Source organism: Pyxicephalus adspersus, chromosome 2 (genome assembly GCF_032062135.1).
Source record: "Pyxicephalus adspersus chromosome 2, UCB_Pads_2.0, whole genome shotgun sequence".
Taxonomy (NCBI): Eukaryota; Metazoa; Chordata; class Amphibia; order Anura; family Pyxicephalidae; genus Pyxicephalus; species Pyxicephalus adspersus.
In genome coordinates, this window is record NC_092859.1 from 112,631,785 (window position 1) to 112,649,180 (window position 17,396).

At 38.5% G+C, this 17,396-nt stretch overlaps 1 protein-coding gene across 1 annotated transcript in view; it reads left to right on the forward strand.

The window, feature by feature from the left end:
* Window positions 1–17,396, forward strand: part of FBH1 (F-box DNA helicase 1) — a 32,655-nt gene that overhangs the window by 9,656 nt on the left and 5,603 nt on the right. The window contains exons 8-17 of the mRNA XM_072399063.1: window positions 951–1,051; window positions 1,988–2,156; window positions 5,694–5,916; window positions 6,154–6,241; window positions 8,442–8,528; window positions 9,461–9,597; window positions 13,257–13,356; window positions 14,398–14,519; window positions 15,147–15,222; window positions 15,614–15,811. Coding sequence (XP_072255164.1) covers window positions 951–1,051; window positions 1,988–2,156; window positions 5,694–5,916; window positions 6,154–6,241; window positions 8,442–8,528; window positions 9,461–9,597; window positions 13,257–13,356; window positions 14,398–14,519; window positions 15,147–15,222; window positions 15,614–15,811 — 1,301 coding nt within the window. The remainder of the gene's footprint in view (window positions 1–950; window positions 1,052–1,987; window positions 2,157–5,693; window positions 5,917–6,153; window positions 6,242–8,441; window positions 8,529–9,460; window positions 9,598–13,256; window positions 13,357–14,397; window positions 14,520–15,146; window positions 15,223–15,613; window positions 15,812–17,396) is intronic.

Consider the following 17,396-nt stretch of genomic DNA (forward strand, 5'->3'; position numbering starts at 1 on the left):
TCCAGGTCTTTTTTCTCTCACCAGCTTTTTCTTCAAGGCTCATAGTCCATGCCTATCCTCACTGGCCAGTTTGGGATGATATAACTCCCATACGTGCACAGGGGAGTATCTTTATCATCATATTTTATAAATCATACTTAATTCTGCTTTAAAGATGCATCTCTTGTTGGTGTGTAGTAACTCTAGTGTTCTGCACAGAGACCTGACCTCAGTCCTACTGAACACCGGGTCTTCTGTCCCCAAGATCGGTGCCTAACAACAAACATGCTGTTTTGGCTACATAGGCATGTATTCCCAGAAACATATTTCTGTACACCCGAAGATCTCTCAAGGCACACTAGTGTGCCGCGGAACAGCGGTTGAAAAACACTGCTATAGTCTATGTATACTGTAAACAAATAGAAATGTTTGCACAGGCCAATATAGTTGTAGTGGATCTGCTTTTAATTCCTCAAATCCCAGAACTGCCTAAATCTGGACTCCAGGCAAACAGCTAGATATATTAGAGTTGTCTTTTTTTTACCCTCCAATGAATCTGTACTTCTGTCAGTTGAGTCCTGCCAGGACTTATAGAGGATAGTCCTGCCTGGCAGAAAAGAAACCAGATTTTTCTCTGGTCAAAGTAACCTTTACGTGACAGAAGAAGGGGCAAACTGATGAGTTCATCTCTGTCATTCTTCTTTTTCCTCCTCTCAGCATGTTCATTACTTGAACATTAGCATTGTAGCAAAGCTAATCTTGATAAAAAAAAGACAATAAAAAAAAAAAATCATTTCATCTTCAGATGTTTACCAGTCTGCCTTCTCCCATTTTTTATAGTTGCATTTTAAATATTTCTGTATTCACTCTCTGCTTTGTTAACCTGTTTTTCGTGTTTTTGAATTACACACATTTTTTAAAAAATAAATTGGTGGTTGATTTTCTTCATACTGTTGACATTTTCTTACACATTTTAGAAACAAGCCCTCCTTTCAGCTAACAAACGAGCAGCAGCAAATAATAAACCACAACATACAACCTGGACAAGTTGTAAAAATCATGGCTTTTGCAGGTAAGACTTTGGTAAAACCATCAAATGCAATATATTCTTTTGGAAAAGCTAAGTAATAAGCACTATGTTTAGCAGGTCAACATTGTTTTATTACTTCAGCCCTGCTAGCATCAGGACTGGAGTGGAAGTGGCATAAGCTAATTACACTGTGAATATTCTTTGAAGGACTAAAAAACATATATTGGAACTGAATCATAAATAATAATCTTTGGGACAGATGGCCTCATCAAGCACCCTTTGATTCACAGAATTACTGCACTGAAGTTCCCCTAAAGCTGTAAAGCAACCTCAGATCATACCATTCTTAACACTTACCTTTACAATTCGCATAGGTTTTTCTCCAGAATTTCAGTCTGCTGTTACAGTGGCCAGGTATATTGATTTTTGATTTTTCAGTCTATAGCACATTTTTTGTGTAATATGTTCAATTATATTTCTTTTATTCATAGCCACTGTATTACTAAGATCTTACCTGTTCAAATTTGTTGAAAAACATAACAATTTTCATAAGGTGTACTTACTTTTTCACATGATTGCATTTATATACCAGTCCCAATGGTCAAATGCAGTGTACTTTTAACATTCATTTGAGATGCTCCTGAGATCATATAGAATTAATTGTAGGTGCATTTGTCCTGCATCCGACTTACTGTAAGCTGCGTTTCCATGAACTTTTATAGGGAGAAAAATGCAAAAATAGTCACACTGTGTACACAGTAGGTGGCAGACATGTTTTCTGGTTTTGGTAAAAAAGATTTTTGTACTTTTAGGTTTGCACAGTAGCATGTTACTTTATAATGTTGGGAGGTGGATAGCAAAGATTTAGTCTACTGGTATAATATTGTAACCCTGGTTTTCGTTGTCCCCATTACTACACACCTATTCTACATTGTCTCTGAAATATTATATTTTAGTTCCTGTTGTTTTTTACTGTAGGTACTGGAAAGACCTCCACTCTAATTAAGTATGCAGAGAAGAGGCCTGGTCTACGTTTTCTGTATGTTACATTCAACAAATCCATAGCAGATCATGCTTTCAACATCTTTCCTGAAAATGTCACCTGTAAGACATTTCACTCACTGGCTTTCCAGGAGACTGGAAAATTGTAAGTTTGTTTTAATGATTGAACTAATATCACTTTGTGTTGGCAGTGGTTTATAGTTTACAGTAATCTGCCAACCAAACATCTATACTTATATAAATACTTTGCACAATGCCACATTTTCCTACAGTCACCCCACATTCCAACAAGCCAACTTTTTTCCTTAACAGGGAGCAACATGTATTTTAGAGCTAAACCAATTAAATGCAAAATGTGTTCTCTTCTGATGAGTTATTGTCCCATAACATCTAATAGGTGGCACAAAAGTTAGTGCTCTGGCCTTTGCAGTCCTAGGTCCCAGGTTTAAATTTCGGCCAAGACACTATCTGCATGGAGTTTGCAGGTTCTCCCTGTGTTTGCATTGGTCTCCTCCGGGTACTCCAGTTTCCTCCCGCATCCCAAAAAACATGCATTTAGGTTAATTGGCTACCCGCAAAAATTGGACTTATTAGACTGTATTACAGACATATGACTATGGTAGGGACATTAGACTGTGAGCCCCTTTGAGGGACAGCTAGTGATATGACTATGGACTTTTTACAGCACTGCGTAATATGATGGCACTATATAAATACTGTGTAAGAATAATAAGATTGCTAGGCTTTTGGAGTACACTTTTATTAACATATTTTATTACTCCTCTCCCACCACTCCTCTCCTTTACTTGCCAACTAACAAGGTATGAACACATAAGTAATATCAAAGATACAAAAGAAGTTCCCTATTAAAATTTTACTCTTTTAACCATCTTTTACCCCTTACATACAAAAATGGGAACAAATGATTCTCTTTCACCCAGAAATAAAATGACCACATAGACTTTGCCCAAACTGCTTCCCTAGGAAACAAATACTGCCAAACCAACGCAGACAGGTGTGAGAATTGCAGTGGGATAATGTTGTAAATTTTCTAGACTCATCCAAAACTCATTCCCTGTTGCTTTAAATTTTGTCAGATTATCTACAGATTTACAGAATTTGCTTTTAAGAAAAAAAATCCTAACTTTTTTTGCTTCAAACCCATGTCAAAGAAAACCTATTAATTCCAGTTCATCCATTATATACCTTGGTTAAGGCCTGCATTTAAGCCATCTGGAAAGCCCCCTCTTTTCCATCGATTGCAAAAAGGTTCAATATAATCTATGTGAAAATGTGAATGGAAACCCCCCAACAGCATTTCTAGAAATTATTTGTTTTATAGAGCCAATTGCAAAACATCTCCGGAATACCCATTAGGTTAAATCCTCCTCTTTGGACTTGCCTGTTAAAAGTTCGAAAGTCCTCATTTAATCCCCCCCCCCCCCCCACAATCCCAGTTAAGGTTGACTCCTAGGACAGGATGCCATCCTACCATTTTCCAGCCCCACATTAACCAACCTCCCCCCAATAACCTTTAACTCCAGCAACCTACATGCACATGTTCAATCGTGCATCATTATGCTTTTTAATTTTTTTAGTGATACAGTGATAAGATATTGCTTTCAAAACTCTTGTCTGCTACATCAATTGAAAGCAAAATTATGATGCCACACTCCCCTGATCAATCATAATATCCTACCAAGCATTGCAGCTCCTATTAAACCTTTTTTTTCTTTTTTATCTGTGACACACTAACTTTACGTTATACTAGAGGGGAGTAAAAAAAACTGTTTACCAGGTTTGCAAGACTGGCACTTGGTTGCCAGTTCTGTTTCCAGCTTTAGGCATAAAGGTCCCACACAAATCTTTGCGATGCCGGCAATCCCCAGTTTTTCCCTGTGTATACCTTGTCCATTCTCGGTTGTTTGCTGTGTTGCCCACGCTTTAGTTAGGTGGCTTTTGAACATCACAGAAGTTTCAGTCTGTCTCTTACTGAGTGATAAATAAAACTGGATTTTTGTACTTCCTGATAAATTATTTTCTTAAAGTCCATTAAGGGACACAGTCCCATACATCTGTTGTTTGGGTTGGCCTACAGTTTTTTTTTTTGCTACTGTACCAGTACTGAAGGTAGCAGTTTATCCCAAATGTTTAGGATTTCTGCGTCCCTCAATGGACCCCATGGAAAGGACTTAACAGTGAGTACAAATACTATTTTTTGACTTTTTTGTCTGTGATAAGCTTAATAGGGGGAATAGCTAAACACGTAATCAAAAGAGTCTTACGTTTTAAGTAAGGTAAAATAAAAACAACTTTGGATATGATTGCTTTTCTTTTATGTTTATAAAGAGTCATATTACTCTGTATATACATACAGTTAGGTCCATAAATATTTGGACAGAGACAACTTTTTTCTAATTTTGCTTCTGTACATTACCACAATTAATTTTAAATGCAACAACTCAGATGCAGTTGAACTGCAGACTTTCAGCTTTAATTCAGTGGGTTGAACAGAAAGATTGCATAAAAATGTGAGGAACTAAAGCTATTTTTTAACACAATCACTTCATTTCAGGGGCTCAAAAGTAATTGTACAATTGACTCAAAGGCTATTTCATGGGCTGGTGTGGGCAATTCCTTTGTTATGTAATTATCAATTAAGAAGATAAAAGGCCCTTGTTGATTTGAGGGTGGGGGGTGCTTGTATGTGGAAGATTTTGCTGTGAGCAGACAACATGCGGTGAAAGGAGCTCTCCATGCAGGTGAAACAATCCTTAAGCTGCAAAAACAGAAAAAAACATTCGGAAAATTGCTACAATATTTGAAGTGACAAAATCTACAGTTTGGTACAAACAAAGCACCGGAAGACAACAGTGGTGGATGATCGCAGAATCATTTCCATGGTGAAGAGAAACCCCTTCACAACATCAACCAAGTGAACAACACTCTCCAGGAAGTAGGCGTACCGATATCTAAGTCTATCATAAAGAGAAGACTGCATGAAAGTAATAACAGAGGGTGCACTGCAAGGTATAAGCCTCAAGAATAGAAAGGCCAGATTGGACTTTGCTCAAAAACATCTAAAGAAGCCAGCACAGTTCTGGAAAAACATTCTTTGGACAAATGAAACCAGGATCAACCTTTACCAGAATGATGGCAAGAAAAAAGTATGGAGAAGGTGTGGAACAGCTCATCATCCAAAGAATAGCACATCATCTGTAAAACATGGCGGAGGCAGTGTGATTGCTTGGGCATGCATGGCTGCCATGGCACTGGGACACTGGTGTTTATCCATGATGTGACACAGGACAGAAGCAGCCGAATGAATTCTGAGGTGTTCAGAGACAAAAAAGGCTTTAGTTCCTCACATTTTTATGCAATCTTTCTGTTCAACCCACTGAATTAAAGCTGAAAGTCTGCAGTTCAACTGCATCTGAGTTGTTTCATTTAAAAGGAATTGTGGTAATGTACAGAACCAAAATTAGAAAAAAGTTGTCTCTGTCCAAATATTTATGGACCTAACTGTATAATGCTCAGTAGACCTCAAATTATTGCTCTAAATTGTACAATGAAGAGTAGAATTTGAGCTTTTGATTGGGGTAGTTCCCTGTATTCGGACACGTTTAGCAATCTAGTGTAAATAAATGGGTGATTTTGTTGTGCTTTCTCTTTTGTCTTTCAGATATCGCCAAAGAAACAAGATAAACCCCTCCAAACTTACAGCGTACACAGTCAATTTTGTTCTTCCTGAAGGTCAGGCTGGTTTTGTCAGAGCAAAGCTAGTTGTTAAGACTTTGGAGCATTTTTTTGCTTCTGCAGATACTGAGATTGAGGTAGACCACGTTCCAATATGGTGCAAAAATAATCGTGGAGAGCTTCAGATAGTATCTCCACAACAACAACAGGTGACTATTTTATCTTTACCTTTTATAGGTTCTTTTTCTAAGCAATAGCTATTGTGACTACAGTAAAAAGATACCACTTATTGAACACTTTGTGAATGCAGTGGAATAAAAGAAACAAAAAAAGAAGATAGGAAAATTCTTTAAAACCAAAATTTAGAAAGTTAAAAACACAAACTGGTATTTATTTCTTTCATACAAAAACATACATACCTAATATGCATTTTTTTCTTCATATAGTTTGCAGTAAGAGAAGCAAATAGGATTTGGGAAAGAATGAAAAGTCTTGATGAAACCAAGGAGCTTGCTTACAAAATAACACATGATGGTGAGATCTTGGTCTAGCATCATTTTATGGGAAAATTAATATGATCTAACATGATACATTTTGCTATATTGAATACCATTTTATCAGAACTAATCTTACAGGCTTGAAGCCCAGCTCTATGCTTCTATTTAGCAAATCAATGTGGTAGGGTCCCCCTCCTGCCCTACTTGGGGTAAATGATTACTTGGCTAGGAGGGAAAGGAAGTCGAGATTCTTGCTATTTTTAAGTATTTGTACTTATGACTTTCTTCCTCCTAACCAAAGGAACAGTTACCAATGCAATGCCATGGGAAAGACTCCACTACTGGGTATATTTTAAAAGCAGCCCTTGTGTCTGCCATATAGCACTGAGGTTATTTGCTATGTTAATAAATCTTATCTGAAATGTACACTGAGGTGCACATGCATATACTTATTTCAGCATAACCCAATCTGCTGGGAATAAACTCCTATATGCATGCGCAAGAATTATGTTATTCCATCCTGGCGTGTCAAGATGGTGAAGATGGCGGTACCTGCAACTGAGCGAGGACAGTAGAGTGTAATTTAAAAATTGCTAACGGGCAAGTTTGTTTATTTTATTGCAAAAGGGACATTGTCCATACCTTCTGCACTAAACAACCTGTTTGCTAGCAATGTTTATTTTTATGTTGTTAGTTCCACTTTAATGGGCAGAGCAAGTTTAACAGTATTGACATTTACAATATTTCCTGGAACACCTGCACCAAGTTAGCTATACAAATAATGTTCTTCACAAAGAGAAGCCTGACACATACAATGATGAAATATATAAGCATGTGTACACTAGTGCTGGTGTTCGAATTTGTTTTTTTTTTTTTTTTTTTTTTTTTTTTTACAGGTTATCCTACAATGAGATGATATCTCTCTCTGTAACACACTTTCCAGCACAGAAATATTATGATACATTTGTTACATTTTTCTTTTATCCACTGAGAAAAATGTAACAAATGTATCATATTACTGTGTGTGTTACAGAGTAAAGCTATGTACACACTTCCAATTATTATCGTTGTTGAACGATCCTGCACGATATCTGCGAACGATCATATAGCACCGATCCTGTACATACAGATAACGACACGATCGTTCGTAGATATTGTACACACAATAGATGCGATCGTTTGAGCGATACAGGGAGTGACGTGCACGACAGGAAGTGAACGAACGTTCGTTCATCACGCATGCTCAGACCATGGACGATCAATGAACGATCGTACACACGAACGATGGTCAACGATCGTCGTCCAATCCGATCCGCCGGTCCGGTCGTTCATTTCCAACGACTTTCCTCGTTCGTCGGCGTCGTTGGTTACTTTTTTTACGAACGATTTTTGCCCAATCGATCGTTCGTCGTTCGTTCGTCGTCCATTTTGAACGATAAAAATTGGAAGTGTGTACGCAGCTTAAGAGATACTTGCGGGCTGGAACCTGCTGCAGTCATTGAGAAGAGTGTGCGATCCCCGGGGCACTACAGGTTATATAACGATCCCAGGGATCCCATCTGCAGTTTAGTTCCCACGGTCACAGCTGTGACTGCAGGCCATCCCCAGGGCACTACAGGTTAATTAACCTGCAGTTCCCCGGGGATGGTACTGGAACTGCAGAGTTTATCTGCAGTTCAGTTCCCACGGTCATATGACCGTGGAAACGTTGCGATCACAGCTGTGACTGCAGGTGATCCCCAGGCACTAGAGGTTGAATGGGGACAAGTTTTTCCCATTCATCACATCTAGTGCCCTGTGTTCTTGGATAGAGAAACTCTATCCAAGAACACATACTACTGTTACAGTGCAGCAACAGCAATCAGGATCGCTGCCGCAGCCCTGTAGTATGTGTTTCTCTATCCAAGAACAGAGGACTCCCTGTGTTCCTGGATATAGAAACTCTATCCAAGAACACATACAACTAGTAAAGGGCTGCAAGAGCAATCTAATTGCTCTTGCAGCCCTTAATTGTCCCTAAAAACAACCGGAATTCTCCCACTATTGACTTCAGTGGTGTTCGAATTCGGCATTCGATCACCCGAACAATATCTCACTATTCGCTCGAATAGCTGTCAAATCGAATAGTATAGAGATATTCGACCAACACTAGTGTACACTACTGACCCCACCATAACCCAGTATTGTGTCATTTTAACCAGTGCAGTATTGTTCCAACTGTACTTTTTCACACACAGGCTACCTAAAGCTGTGGCAGCTCCGCAGACCTAATCTCTCTTCTTATGATGTCATATTTGTTGATGAAGCACAGGACTGCACACCATGTAAGTTTAGATTCATGAAATAATGTTTTTTTTTTATTTGCACAAAAGTCAGTACTGCAATCCTATGCACTTGGCAAAAGTAAGGACCAATCAGTATCTCTCTAAATCTCCTTATTGTCCAAGGGATGGTAGTCACATAAGCAGTGCAAACCTCAATTTTGAATATTAAGTTTAAATTAGATGTAAACCCTACCTGGATAATATGTATTTGTTACAAAACCACTTACAATAAACATTTGCTGTTTTATTTTTAAACATCCTATTAGAGAAAGGGCTTGATCCAGGACCCTTATCGGAGGATCATCAAGTATTAATTTAAACAAAGCTGTAGGCTAAAAATGAAACTTACTTTTCATTATTGGATTTACATACAACTTTAAATAGGAAAGTGATAAGCTCTATCATTTTTGATTCTATAAGTAGAATAAGTCATATGGTGACAAATGTAAATTTTATTGATTTTATTGCTTGCTGAGTGACAAAAATGATCTTTTGTTTTTATGACCCAATCATACTTTTCAGGGACCACTTGCCACTTCTTCCTCTAGCTCAGCTACTGCAGTGTAGTATTTCTGTGTATAGGGAGGATGTGACCTCCTTCCTAATATTTTATAGTTGTCCCATTTTTCTATTGTCTTTGAATTATGCTCCACCTATCCAGTTTCCCTGTATTGTGATAGCCAGGTGGATACTGAAAAGTGCCAAGTGGTGCACCCAGCTAAAAGGGTCTAAGAATCACACTGCCCTTCTATGTGCTAAATCCAAAAACCTATCACTCTGTGCTTCTTTCTACCTCATCTGTGCACCATAGCTTCTATAAAGAACAATATAGCAAATACTAGTTCAGATAGAACAGGTAATGCTAACAGGTCTGGGAAGTTGTTTACCATGTTGAATTGATTATCTAACTGTCACTATTCATTTATTTTCAGCTATTATGGAGGTTGTCCTTTTTCAAACATGTGGCAAAATATTTGTTGGGGATCCTCACCAGCAAATCTACACCTTCCGTGGAGCAGTGAATGCCCTTTGTGAAGTGCCACACACTCATATTTTCTATCTTACTCAGGTCAGTTTGTATATGGAATGATATTTGGCATGTTAATAAATCAACTACAGTCTGTAAACCTTCAAAATCAGTTTTACACACGTGGTAACTGTAAGGCTGTGTATACATGTCAAATCATTGTTGAAGATGAGATAAACAGTCGTGTGCATCTTGGGCGAAAATCTTATATGTATTATCTCCACGGAGGAGAGCACAGGTATTTGCCGCTCACTTGTCCTCCCTTCTCCATAAAACTAAACAGCACTGTGTGTACAAAGCTCATTCATTCATCTGTCATGAAAATGTTCACAGAAAATCATTTGCCGCTACAGAGATTCTACATAAATGCAAAGCCTAAGGATTCTTTATCTGGTTGCTCCTTTTGGGTTATGAACAACCAGAAAAGATAAGATATGATATCCACTTTTATGTAAATTGTCCTTAAATCTTGGATGCCCCTGCTTCAAAAGCCTAATATGTAGCGCCAGTGCTGCCAGTCAGGGGTGCAAGCGTGTTCGAAGCTCAGTTTTTTTTCTACATGACTTCACTAGAAATCACTAGTAAATGTAACCCGTCACTGAGACACCCACCAATGATGTCATCCCAAAGAGAACTATGTTACTATTAACAGACAGGGACAAAAAGCGTCACCATTGATCCATCTTTTCCGACATGTTTCACCCTAAACAGGCTCTTAAATTGACTTCAAAATCTGAATTTCCATTGTCATATAATCTTTGCTAAAAACTTTTGATTTGTTGGAATAAATAAGAGACAACTAGATATTGAATGATAACACACAGTATGCAAATAACAGTGGTAGCACCATGTGGACCCTGAAGATGTTAGAAATAAGTAAATTGCTTGCAGCCCCTTACATGCATTTTGAACGTAGGAGCAAGCCGAATAGGACGAGGAAGACCATTCCAGTAAGTCGGGGCAGCACTAGAAAAGTCTTGAATCTGTGCATGTGACGAGGTTATGAGTGAGGAAGTTATTAGTAGGTCATTGGAGGAGCGAAGAGAGCAGCTAGGGGAGTATTTTTCTACCAGGTCATAAAGGTAAGTAAGACAATAACTGTGTAGGGATTTTAAGGCAAAGCACAGGAGCTTGAATTTGATTCTAAGGTGAAATGGAAGCCAATGGAGGGAACTGCAAAGAGATGCAGCGGAAGAGGAGCGGAGGGAAGGATGGATGAATCTGGCTGTAACATTCATAATAGATTGTAGAGGAGAGAGTCGAGTTAGTAGAATACCAGAGAGGAGGGGGTTACAGTAGTCCAGACGAGAGATGATAAGAGCATGTACGAGAAGTTTGGTGGTCTCTGGGGACAGGTAGGGGCGGATTTTGGCGATGTTGCGCAGCAGAAAGTGACAGGACCTGGAAATTTTCTGAATATGGGGGGTGAATGAGAAGGCAGAATCAAAGGTGATGCCAAGACAAGATTTAGGAGGGAGTCAATTGTTGAGAAGAGACGGCATGGCTTGGAAGCTTGAGAGGAAATGACAGCGGAGAAATAATTTTGTTTGGTGATAGTGAGCTCTGTGTTAAAGTGATGTAGTCTGGCTTTGTAGTCCATGAAGTCAGTGCTGAGGCCAGATTTCCTCCACTGGTGCTCAGCTGCACGAACAGACTTTTGTAGCTGTTTGGTGTGATTGTTGTGCCAGGGACGGGGGTTGGCAGAGCGGGGGTAGCAGAAGGTGGCAGGGGCAACTTTATCCAGAGTCACAGAAAGAGAGTGGTTTAACTGAGTGGCATCTTCATGTGCGGAGGTGATTTTGGAGAGTGGAGGTGAGGGATGTAAGGCAGTTTGAGAAAAGCTTGTGGTCAAGGTTACGGATATCTCTCTGCCATTGGCCAGGTCTGGGATGTGGTGAAGGGGGGCAGGAGTTAAATAGGTTCAAGGTATTTTAGGTTGTGGTCAGAAGGAGGAAATAATAAGTCATCAAGGTGGGTGAGGGTGTAGAGTTTGAAAAAATACCAGATCTAATGTGTGTGAGGCCGAAGAGGGAGGTGATGGAGAGAGGTTTGGCTGAGGAAGGATGGTTGGGGGTCATCCATTGCAAGATTAAAGTCACCAAGGATGAGGGTGGGCAGGTCATGGGAAAGAATATGTGGGAGATAAGAGGCAAAGTTGTCCAAAAATTGTGAGGCTGGGCTGGACGGGCGGTAGACGACAGCAACAATAGGGGTAGGGGGCGGAAAAGACGGACAGAGTGGACTTCAAAAGAGGTCAAATGATAGAAGGCAGGGTATGAAGGTCTCTCTATGTTCAGTTAGGTGAGAGAATGAGACCCACGCCACCCCCTACTTTTTTGCCAGGTCTAGGGGTATGTGTGTAGTGTAGGCCTCCATAGCAGAGGCAGAGTCTGAGGAGGAAAGCTAAGTTTCAAAGAGAGCCAGGAAATGTATAGATTAAGAGAGGAGAAGGTTGTGTATGGAGGTTAATTTATTGCCCACAGATCTGACTTTCCATAGACTGCCATAGAGAGGAGGTAAGAGATTGTAGGTAGTGGGGATAGTAATGAGGTTAGCGGAGGGTGAATGTTGGTGAGAGGGTAGGAAAGAGAGAGGCTGTGAGGGGGACCAGGGTTGGGTGAGATGTCACCAGCAAGTAGTAAAAAGGAGCAGAAGTACTGACTGAGAAAGCAGGAGAGTAATGGAGCAAACAGAGAAGGGGTTAACACACTGGGAGGAGAGGAGGGAATAGGGCAAGCAGAGAGAGTGCAGGGTGATCAATGCATTATAACAGGTAGTTGTGAGTCATAGGAGTACATAATGCAGTGCAGGAGACTAAAGTCCATGTGAGCAGTTCCTGTTTGTTATATGGGTTGTAGTGAAGATTGTCATCTTGTTAAGTTCCAGGAGTGGGCTAGCAATCAGTCAGGGAGTAGCTTGGTGAAAAAACAGTTCAGGATGGCAGCGGCAGAGGTAGTATAATGGTATGTCCAATTCTGTTACAAAACCTGGTTCAATTCCCAAAGCACCTATAATTTTGGCACTTAAGATTTGGGCACGTGACCTTGCCTGTTGTTTAAATTGAAGTGCTTTGGGCCCTCAATATGGATGGACTGATGGGAGTAACAGGGTATTTTGGATATCAGTTGAACCTTGGTAGGGGAGGGGATTGGCAGGGCAATAAAACCATTTAACTCTGAACTGGGACAAATAGATAGGAAACGGATAGTGTTATGGCCAGATTCAAATTTGTGCAATAAGTTCATCTAAAATGCACAGCATACCATAGCCAGTCATAGGAAAATTGCACACACAATGGGAATGGCAGTCAGATTGCACAGCATACCATAAACAATCATAGGGAAATTGCACACAGAATAACATATTTTGCTGTCATTGTACTTCTTTACAGGTATCGATGTAATCTGCACAAACTGTGTTTAGTTATATTGTCTTGGAACTTCCGCATAACCCGGGAGCTTTATTATAAAGCTTCTCACACAGTTGGGTCTTTTTCGGTATTATTGGGTGTCTTAGCCAATAAACAAAAAATCTATTTTTTATCGAAAACCTAAAATTGATAATCCATTTATTAAAAACAAACTTACAATGTTTCTTGTTCTCATTTAATATGAATGTTTCAACCTTTAAATGGTCTGATTTAATAGTCTGACCCTCCTGTTTATTAGAATAAGTAAATATTTGATGTTCTTATGTTCTAGAGCTTTCGATTTGGTGCTGAAATAGCTTATATTGGAGCCACCATACTTGATGTTTGTAAGAATGTACGGAATAAGACCTTAGTTGGAAATAACCAAAAAGGTAAGACTGGTAAGATTGTCCATCTGCCTATCCTCTGTATTATAAGGATACTGCTGTTGTCATTCAGTAGATGTGTTTAAAATGAGCTCTAAATAGTTTGATTCTTACCCAAAAATTGATCACAACTATGTCTGCCGCTGATGGTAGAATATGACCGTTCTGTTTAGAAGTATATGCTCACTAATAGCTTGTGAGTCCAGTAGAACAAGCATCCTCACAATATATAGGTGCAAACTTTTCTCAGGGCACTTCTGCAGGGTAGGAATAGCCTTTGCAAGTATCACAGCCATCTGCACTATAGCTGGTGAGTAGCTCAAATGGCTTCAAAAATGCTAAAGCCCCTGGTTCAGGTCTGCTTACTTGAGGACGTTGAGTAAAGTGACTGCACAGGGTAATGACATTTTACAATTTGTTAACTTAGTTAATTTAGACAAATAGGGGAAACATCAGTGAGTATTGTGTTGCAGAAACATCTTTTTCTTTTTTTCTTTTCTTTTTTTAATAATATGTTTTTACCCTCTCATAAGCTCGATGAGTGATTATGATGATTCTCAAAACACTATAAATGATTTCACTTATAATAGAACTCCACAGGTATCTAGTGTTGTCTTCTGTTGTACAGTCATGTTTATTAGTAAAGTTACTATAAACTGGCAGATATATGAGAAAAAGCCTCTTGACATATATTTAAAATGATCTTTAAATGAAACTCATGTTAAGAGATTTGGGCTGATTTACCTTCCCCTTCAGTAAATTGTTTGAATGTGTGGATTAGATCTTTTCCTGAACAGTGGCCGCAGGTTCATGGCACATCAGTCTGACTTCCAGTCCATCCATAGTTCTCTATAGTAAAGTTTTAGAAGCTTTAGACTAGTAATGGGTACAATTTAACATATGTTTTACTCTTTCTTTTATGTTTAGTAATGTATGTAGATGCTGGGGGTTACTACACACTGCACGTCACCATTACACTTTGCACTGATTTATTTAATAAACTGTCTTATAATATGAACCCATCAGTCATAATAACATGTTTTACAGGTACCGTCCATGAGTCTTCCCAATCAAAAGTGGCCATTTTATCCAGAAGCAACTCTTGTGTGTTTGATCAAGCTGTCCTTGTTACAGAAGGAGAAACTCCTTCAAAAATCCATATCATTGGGGTATGTTTTCATCTGTGTGTATATACTGCTAACTTTTTAATAATGTTTATATCTGTGTTTTATTTACGTGTTGCCTATGAGTTATCCTTTAGCATGGCATACCTTATTGTATTCATATTAAAAATCAAAAAGGAAAGATGCAGCCATTTGTCCACTATCATTGTTTGAATGTTTGCAATTTGCTGTTAATAAAAAACAAAAAATGTTTGTCTTTGTGCAGGTCTTTGTAGCCACTAGGAAGCACACTTATCTTCATTTATTGATCTCCAGGCTGTATGCAAAATTTCACATACACAGACATATTTAGGATTAACAGCTTTGTACATTATGTGCCTTATAAAATTAACTATAACAGTTATCTAAATCTAGAAGGTTTTTTTGGCAGTTCTCCAGCATTTTGTGAAATGTCTGAGCGTGTCCCTGCAGTATTAGGTAGTCCAAATTTGTACAATGTTTGTCAAATTTGTACCCATAACTGAAATATATAAAAAAAAAAAACATTTATTTTATTACTTGTTATTTTTTTTACTTTATTTGTCTGCACAAGGGGATAAAGCGAAATCATGTCGTGTTAAGATTCACCATGAAAATTTTCATTGCTAAACTTTTTTTTTTTCTTATTTTCAGGGGCCAGAAAAATTTGGTTTGAATAAAATCTATGACATATGGATACTGCAACAGCCAGAATCAGAAATAAATAGACGTAGGTTTTTTTTCTGTAGCGTTCTGAATTCATTTTTTGTTGTTAAGAACAATAGTGCTGAAGCGTTAGAAACACAGTCAAAATAATATTACTTTCACCAGTGAAGGAGATTTTTCCTCTCTGCATTGTCAAGGAGGAAGGTCTGCATCTTATGATTGCCACAGGTTATGGAATTTAGCTGTCGGAGCAATACTTTTAAAAGAGTGGGTACGATTACAACCTCAGTCAGGATTTTTTGCTTAATGAGCTTTTCTCTGATTCCTGTCTGTAATGAATGTTTAGCTGTGGATACCAACAATGCATTTAAAGAGAAAACTTTTTCTACCAAAGCTTTGACTACCCAGTGAAGTCTTTTTTTTATATTTATTTATTGTTATGTTCTGTTTTGCAGAGAGATTATACATTCAGGACAAATTTATAGCCACGTGGTTAAGAAGAGGAGGGTTTGCAGCTTTAAAGGAGTATGCAGTGAGTTCTGAAGACAGAGAGCTGGAAGGCAGAATTGCTATTGTTGAGAAATACAATCGGCGAATACCTGAGTTGGTGAAGAGAATAACAACGTGTAATACTCCTGATGGGGAATCTGCAGGTATGAGCAGACTATGCTTTACTCTTTGTGTGATTGTTACTTGTCCACTGGCCACACTGAATCCAGTTTTTGGAAGATCAAATAACTATTTATATAGGAAAGCTGGAATTTCATGATACTGTGGATGTTTTACCTACAGCATTAAGTTCGTTTATAACAAGGCACAGCTGGAAAGTCAACACTGTGTCCTGAAGTCCTAAAATTAGCTTAAAGCGTACCTGAAATCTCTAGACAACCCTTTTATGTAAGGTAAAAATTCTTTTTTTTTTTTTTTTTTTTTTAAAAAAGGGTGCAGCACCGCCCTCTAATTCTCGGCCGCCTAGGCAGTCGAGAATGAATGAGAGGGCAAAACCTTCCACTGGATACCTACGTCGGGCATCCCAGAAGGTTTTTCAGTGCTCTTTCTGCGCATGCCCTAGGAGCCTTTTTGCACAAAGAAAAATTTGCCATTCTCACGCATGTGCAGAGATTTGCAAATTTTTTTTCTCATCCTACGTCACCCGATCGTAGGATGGGTGACATAGGAAGAACCCGAAATAGGGAACCAAGATGGCAGCGCAGGACTGAAGGTTTTTTTAGTTTAGTTCCTCTTTAACCTCCTGTGCACTAACCCCGAGTGTGACTCGGGGTAGAAAAAACATGCTAAAAGCAGTAACCCCAAGTCACACTCTGGGTAGGTAAACCTATAGGAAGAAATAGTAAATTGAGTCTTACCTGATCCATCAGCGTCCGGCGTCGTCTTTCGTACGATGCGAAATGACGTCGATGCGTGCGTACGTTGCCAGCGGGGCGGGAAATTCAAAATCCATTTGTATTGCATTCAATACAAAATAACTGTATTGAATGCAATACAGTGGATTTTTATGTGTAATATTTAAGTATATTATTTAATATTTAAGTATATTATTTATTTATTTTTTAAAAAATAATTTTTTCATTTATTTAATTGACTATTTTGACATGATTTTGTGTTTCCAACTTTTTTTATACTCTACTAATATTATACTGTAAAATAATTTTTTGTGAAAAACAATGTACTGCCCTTAGATCTATAACTCCAGACAGAAATGAACTGCTCAAGAGGTTAGGGACCTACACTGAGATGTGTCTCATACGATGTGTCAAAAAATGTAAAAGAATAAAAAAGGCTGCATAAAAAATTCCAACAATTGGTTGGATGAGAAATATTTCATTGATCATGCAATCAAAAAAGGAAGGACACCAGATTCCTGGATACCCAGGCCCACCTTTGCCAGTCTGTATTTAGATGAAAGAGGAGTTTGAGTACATCAGCAACATTCTGATATTTTGGTTAAAATACTTGGTAATTATCTGATGAATCTAAAGTGTACAAGTAGTTGTGGCCTGGGTTACCTTTTTGAATTTGTCAGTGGAAATACAAAACAATGAGACAAGTGATAAAAGACTCTACAACCTTTCATAGTCTTCTTCATGCTTTAATGTTTCATCCCAAGCCACTGGTAAATAAGTATGCTGGAGGGACAATACTTACAAGCTTGCAGAAATTGTGCCCGATTAGAAGAGTCTGAAGTAGGTTTTCCAAATAGAAATGTTAAGAAATATA